The sequence below is a fragment of the Salvelinus fontinalis genome, chromosome 4 (assembly GCF_029448725.1).
Source record: "Salvelinus fontinalis isolate EN_2023a chromosome 4, ASM2944872v1, whole genome shotgun sequence".
Lineage (NCBI taxonomy): Eukaryota > Metazoa > Chordata > Actinopteri > Salmoniformes > Salmonidae > Salvelinus > Salvelinus fontinalis.
This window is the reverse complement of record NC_074668.1, coordinates 63065746-63072927: the sequence shown is the minus strand read 5'-3', so window position 1 is coordinate 63072927 and position 7182 is coordinate 63065746. Positions and strand designations below refer to the sequence as shown.

Here is a 7182-nt window from a genome sequence, read left to right as displayed (position 1 = left end):
CCTTATACCCTTAAAACATCCAAATAAGGTCTGGCTGCCTGAGTGAGTTCCATTAACAACCGATTCTCATTTCAATCATGTTCTACATTTCACGGAACATAGTAATTTTCTCTGAAAATGTCATTAAGAGTGAGTTTCAGTATTTGGAGCAGTGGTTGACTAATATCATCATGACTTTCGTTTTCAAATGGTGCTTGTAGATAGCGGATGGATGTGTATTATTCAGTGTTTGAATGTATTGGACTCAGAGGCCCAATGTGAAAGTTAACACCCATCTCCTGTGGTTTTGCATTGCAACAGGCAGGCTTTACTCAAGTATCTTAAGTAAATGTTGGCTTTGAGAAGGAAGAAAATCACAGGTTCACCCTGAATCCCTTCTTCATTGTGTCTAAGTCTCCACTGACTATTTGAGGGGAATTAATACAATGTCTTAGGGCAGCCAATTCACATAATCTCCATGACATAAAAAAAAGCATCCTGGATAATTTCCAGCCATATACTGCCAATGCCCTACTCTTATGAAACTGCATCTGGGTTCTGTCAATTTCGCAGTGAATTTAAGGGTCAAAGTTCTTTAATCCAACTCTCAAATAACCTTTTCATTACGTCACTTAGATTCTAATTAATTACTTTCCCCCCTATAGGCACAGCACTGTCTTTTGTTTTTACTCAAATGTATTTCCCATAGGGGCATGCTGAACACGGTCTCTTTCTGGGTCACAGAATGACCAGTTTCTCACAAGGACTGAGCTGTCAATAATATAGCACACAGAACCCTTTTCCTAACCAAGAAGAAATTCTCATCATTATAGCTCATCATTAACAGCCATGCTTTGCATATTCAAACACCAGCAGTGTTTACTCTCAGGTTTCACTCATTGTATGAATAACCAGGATATGATGTAAGCATTTCTCTGTACATTCATACATGTATACAATGCAGTTCGGTGAACAACGAAGAGGCCAGGCAGTTGAAAATGTCTCCAACAGGATTATCCTGTGAGGTTGAGAGTTCCATGGAAACTGGGATGTGTTCCAGACGGATGACCCTTTAATGGCAGGGCCTTTCCCTGTGGAGGGAGGCAGAGCAGAGCTGAAGAAACGGCAGCAGCAGCTGTCTCCAGGAGAAATGGGCAGGTTACAAACAGGTGTCTCAGGGGCCAAGCCAATCCCTCTGCCTGCTGCAGGGTAACGTACAGACATGAGGGTGGGTAATGCACATCATTCACTGGTACTATAGTGTATGTGCAGTAAATCAACAAAGTACAACACACTCTTAAATAAAAACTTACATTTGCTCATTAAGGCCCAACATCTGACAGCGGTGATTGTGATTCATCTCTTTTAATTACAAAAATAAGTCACATTAAAAAAGATTTGCCTTTGACATTTAAATTACAGGTGTCCAAAGCAAATATGACATATTTAATATAATGTCACCAATAATGAAACAAAAGTCAAAACAATATGCATTTAAATTAAGATGATACACACGCATTATAAATATACAAGGCCTTCTCCCAAAGCATGATACAAAATATATTGAACATTATGTTCCAATGGCATCTAGACTTAAATAAACAATGTTTACTAGCACTACAAGCCAATAACATTATAGAAGCCAGTTACAATGCTAGGATGGCCCTCCATGCTTCAACACATTTATGCCCTTTTTTAATAGAAATGTTTTGCATTTGCTACTGACAGCTTTCTTGGTTGACAAGGTGATGAATCCTATACCTATACCATATCATCTAATATATATATATATATATATATATAATATAAAATCTGATTAAAAGATAAATATTCAGATGTCCTACCCCCTCCAATTCCATAAGCTACTCTCTAAAGATAAAAGTTGGTTCCAACATTTCCTCTTGAGCAGACCAGGTGACTGCTTCTCAATGTTCCCCAACATCTCCATTTTCCAAGACTTTGACCAATCCGTCAGGGAGTTCATGGGTCAGAGTTCATACCCTGTTAGACACACTGTGGTGGTCATCCATGGGTTTCTCCACAGTAACAATCTTAGGTTTCACATGTCAATCCCTCAAAGCAACCATCTGGTCTGTCTATAGGATCAGTCTTTGGCCCAGGATCTTTCGGTTGATCTCGGCCAATGCCACCGAAAACACAAATGCTTTCTCATCTGAGAGGTTGGCATAGATATCAACTTCTTTCTCAAACTTTTCTGGTCAAAAAACACAAAAGAAAATGAGTTAATAACATCCCCTGGTTAATAGAGAAAACCCATTGAGAAACATACATAATTTGCATGTGACAACAATAACCTTGGGCAATATATTAACATAATTTCTGTCTTCCACACAGGAGGAACCTGCATAGTGATATTTCTCCCTATAGATCAGCCGCTAAACCACAGACAGAGTCAGGGACACCATGATTTATTCATGGGTGAGAGGAGAGAGCAACCCTCTCTGTAAATCATTCATCCAAACACAAATCCCCCAGCTCTGTCCCAATACTGCACTAATCACCAGCCTTATCTCCTGTGACTGGAAAATACTGAAATATTACTAAAACAGTCAGCACAAAGCAATGAGGAATAACAAAGCTTAGGAAAGTATCTTGGAAACGCTTAGTATATCATAACTGCACCATGTCATTGAGTGTCACTGATAGAGGCTTTTTATTATTGTATTACCTTTCTCCTCCTCCTGCTTCTTCAGCCCAACTGTCTTTGGCCTGCCCCGCCCTCTCCGGATCTGATCCGATTGGCTGTTGGAGCGGCATCGCCTTCTGTTCTCCATGTCATTGGTTGACGGAGAGTTGATCTTCTCTCTGCGAATTCTTTCAGTTCTCCTCCTCTTTGCATCCAACTTGTCTAAATAGACCAGAAAAATACGTTTTAAAATTGTATTAACACTAAAAATATGCAATATGGAAATGAAAGATTAATGTAAAGTAATGAATTGCCTTCAAATATGTCACAGTATCAAATGCATCATACATCCCAAGGACAAATCGTCTTATGCCAATGACTCCAGTTTAAATGTATGTTATGGAACATTTTTGGGAAGGCTATGTGGTATTAAACATCTTAGCCTCCACTTTTTTCTCTCCTACCAACCCCCCTCTTCCAACACACCAACAACACCGCCTTAAAATAACAACAGAATAGCTCCTCTCATATACAACACGATTCCACCAAAAGGAAGACGCTTGCATTCCCTTTTCGGTGATTCCAATGCATATCTAGCATCCGCGGTGTGCTGTTGCCTCAAAACCACTTTAAGTCTTTGAATCAGTGGAGTGTTCTTATTACCAGAGCAGGAAGTAGGCCTCTATTTCATTAGGAGTTTCTGTCTAGTGGCCTTTTAAAAAGCCTTCCTCTTCAGAAATGTAAATGACCACATATGCTGCTTCCTCAGTGGTGTTGCCAGTGAGTGTGCACTCAGGAGTATTTAGGTTTCAAAACAAGGACTGATTGAAAGGGCCAGATAAAATAGTGATACAAATAGACAAATATTTGGTGCCCAAAAGAGTAATGCTTTATAACTGTGTAGCAACCCACTACTAACAATATTGTATTAACATATTATTGCATAGTTTTTTAGTAACTCTGTAATATTTGCATTGCAATAGTATTGCTATTAAATTCAATTGATTGTTTCAAAGTCTGGACTAGGCCTGAAAATATATTTTCTACATCAACCACGTTTCTGCTATGTGAGAATACACACAACTTCGATATCTCCCAGGAATTCTAGCCTTATCAACAGCTTGCCCAAACGGGAACACACGTCCTCTTCAGACTGACAATAGTTTCATAAAATTGTGACATAATCAATAGTCTGAGAAAACTATTGCACTCCATACTATAACATAAACATCATATACATATCTTACTACTTCACCTTTTCCAAGGCTAAATTCTCATCAAGTCAAGAACAGATGATATTTAAAAAAGGGCACCGGAAAATAACAGTCTTATATAAATATGTTCCACTAAGGAATCATGAGTGAGCAAAAAATAAATACAACTATTAGCACTTTTATCCAGGAAAAAAAAGGTTCAGTGCAACCTTAGTCTTCCTATTCAACAATAATAATGTTGTATTAGTGTCTGTTCAAAGTTACAAAGGAAGTACTCAAATTTAAACCTGAAAACCTGACAGTCTACAGAAATTACAGCGAGGAGAGGCAAATGATAAACTATTTAAGGAGAGGGGAAAGCCAAAACCCACCCATTAAAAATCACAGTGCTGAAATTCAAGACCCCTTCCTCTTCTAATGGAACCAGTCTTCTCTGCCTTCAAGATACTTATTAACTACAATACCTCAAAGTTCATTCTGTATCATATGAAACTAATGAAATTGTATCATAAAGCGAGAGAAGATGTGAGTAATTCTACTCCATAAACTGTCTAATACTAAGTGTTTAATACAACAAAGTTCTCACAAAGGCATGTTGTGTTAACATTCCATTCATAACTTCAGGCACTGTGATAGCCTATACACGATGATTTCACCCCTACCCGGATATTAATTTTTTAAGTACTAGCCTACAGTTAGCATTCAAATCACTCCATCTTTTAAAATCAAAACAGCAGCATTGTATTGGTTATCATTCTTTAAAGGTTGAAAAAAATATTTGCAGAAATGTGTTTATTATCAGGTAATAAAGTAGTACGAAGCTATTTAAGGTATTTCTATGGCATATTCTTCAAAAAACTGATTGAAATAATTGCTTATATGTTACTGCATCTTTAAACAGTCTGTTTGGAGGGAGATGCAAGGCTATGGGCAGACAGTAGCACATTGATGACATGCACACAGGAAAAGCCCTCATTCGAATAAAACAGTGAACTAATATTCTTTAAACATGCTCAGATACACAGGCAGGCTTCTGTGCCCTATATCTATTTAATCCTTACACTTTCCACATTTGACAGGATCATAGCAGCATGAGCTGGCATTTAATGGGTTATATAACAATTCTGTATTCTAATTTATTTTCCTAATCACCTTTTGGAAATGGCTTAATCAAATCCTGTTAGATATCTGTATTCTGAAAATGTCAAATTTCATGAAAGACAACATGATCTAACTCTACAGCTAAATGTAAGATCTAACGTTTCACAGTGAGGGGTATAGGCTGCCTTATGCTACTGCAGAAGCCTACAAGAGAGAACTGAGGGAACAAGCTTTTCAGTCAGGAATAAAATATCCCATCCCCCCACTTCAGTAGGCTACTCACTCAAGCAAATAGCAATTTAAGCCAGCCACCACTGCACCACTCAAATTTTATACTGATCCAACTGACTTAAAAAAAAAAACACCAATACATCTTAAGTGAATAACCAGGGGGGAGCCCCCCTCAGGGGACAAATCAACAATGACCAAGATGAATACAATTAATTTGCTGAGTTTAGTCATGTATTAATACAATTACATTCTGACTAATTTATCTTCAATCTCATGTGAATGTTTTACAGGCTCATAATAAAACAAAATACCTACATTAATAAACATTGTAACATTGAGTGTGTGAGGAGAACGTCAAAGAAACTATGATTTGTAGTCTCCTGAATTATGTGAATTTACCTATTGCTGGTGGTGATCTCTCATTCAGTTTGGCATTTAGAAGCTTTCGACTAATGAACACATAGCCACAGGGACAAGACTTGCAAGCAACTGGAATCTAAAAAAGAAACAGGATGAAACATGGTTAATATAAAATATTCCTCCAAACTGAGGCAACTTTGTTGATGAAGTCATCTATTAAGCATAGGCTACATTGCAGAAGCTATATAAACTTTTGTATTTTTGTTTGTTTGCAATAGTTAAACAAGGGCGTAGCCAGTGTTAACCCCCATGATAACTATATTGCCCAACCATTTTGAGATATTAGAGGACTGTCCTTTGTAATTCATGAAAAAGTCCTTAGCGCAATCTAGCTGAAACTCGCACCACATATTTTGGACACGTGCCGACAACAGCGGTGATATTAAAACGTTCTAATGAATAAAGCGTTTTCAAATCGAATGTAGACTAGTAGCCTACATTTCGCCGACACATTATTTGTGAAAACAAATCAATGTATCGATGCAGTTTAGAGAAATTATATCAAGAAACGGTCTAAAAGCTAGATCCAAATGTCACCGTATAAACTACGATTTATTTGTGTAATATGTTAATTTTACAATATATCAAATTTCAACGCACGATATTGTTCAAAGGCTATAATAGCCTATGATTTACAAAGTCAGATCGCGATGATTAACCAGTTTCAGTTAGGTTACAGTATTACAGTGTATCAAAAATAAGGAAACGTCGAGCTACATTTGGCGAGCAATAACATTCCGACTCTTTAATCGTATCAACGTGTCATTGAAAGCAATTACTAGCTATAGTTGAGGTACATTGTAACATAGTGTTTGAGATCTAATGCACATACTAATTTAGATGATTAGCCTGATTATTTGCATTAGATTAGACTATGTTGCTCCAGATCTTGAATTCATAGGCTACCATATGGGACTTCAGCAGCCTACAGTGGCTTTAAATCCCATGCCTGTGAGGCAAAACAACATTATCACTAAGTCAAAATATATCAAAATGAACAATATCTATACATTTTCTCACCTGTTGGTCGCACTCAGGGCATGATTTGGTAGCCATTTTTACTTTCTTAGCTTTGTTTACCGACATATTCTGTTTCCTTATCCGATGATTCCTTTGAAAAAAGCCTACTTCAACGCCGTAAAACTTATTTCTGCAATACATGAAGTGCAGCTGATCTTGCTCAGACGGACATAAATGATACAAAAGCAATGACCATGCGCACTGTGGTCAATGAGAGAGAGGATTCATTATGCTTTTCCTTTACTATGACATGGGGCATGCGCACCACTCAGCCTAAAAAACAGTAGGCTACATACAGTACACTAGAAAATGTTCTGCATAATGTTTGCATTTTTATCCTATCCACTGAGCATACGTTAACCTCTCACAGAGTCGGAAACAGTGCTCAGCTGGAACAAATTATTTACATATACACAAGTGACTAGATGACCGGAAAGGGGGCGCTGTGTTGAAGCCACTGTGTCTCCATTTTGGCACTCCCCCACCGTTGTAACAATATATTTTGCGAGCTATAGAAATGTATTTATTAATGCCTACATTCGTTTTTGCCACATTTATTCTATTACAGAC

The 7182-nt window shown here is 37.5% G+C and overlaps 1 protein-coding gene across 1 annotated transcript; it reads right to left on the bottom strand.

Annotated features, from left to right (window-relative positions):
- Positions 1 to 1325: 1325 nt before the first annotated feature.
- Positions 1326 to 6982, bottom strand: LOC129854156 (UPF0547 protein C16orf87 homolog). The gene is made up of 4 exons (XM_055920922.1): positions 6613 to 6982; positions 5572 to 5668; positions 2669 to 2848; positions 1326 to 2194 (listed from the first exon to the last, which is right to left on the bottom strand). The coding sequence occupies exons 1-4, from the start codon at positions 6751 to 6753 to the stop codon at positions 2076 to 2078; spliced, it is 537 nt and encodes a 178-aa protein (XP_055776897.1). The 5' UTR covers positions 6754 to 6982; the 3' UTR covers positions 1326 to 2075.
- Between the last annotated feature and the right edge of the window lie 200 nt (positions 6983 to 7182).

Bases quoted from the DNA above. Each gene is read 5' to 3' on its own strand.
- LOC129854156 (XM_055920922.1), bottom strand. From the start codon at position 6,753: ATGTATTGCAGAAATAAGTTTTACGGCGTTGAAGTAGGCTTTTTTCAA. The intron at 2,849-5,571 runs GTAAATTCACAT...TGGTCTATTTAG, and splicing joins GAGATCACCACCAGCAATAG to ACAAGTTGGATGCAAAGAGG. The intron at 2,195-2,668 runs GTAATACAATAA...TTTTTTGACCAG, and splicing joins GAAGCAGGAGGAGGAGAAAG to AAAAGTTTGAGAAAGAAGTT.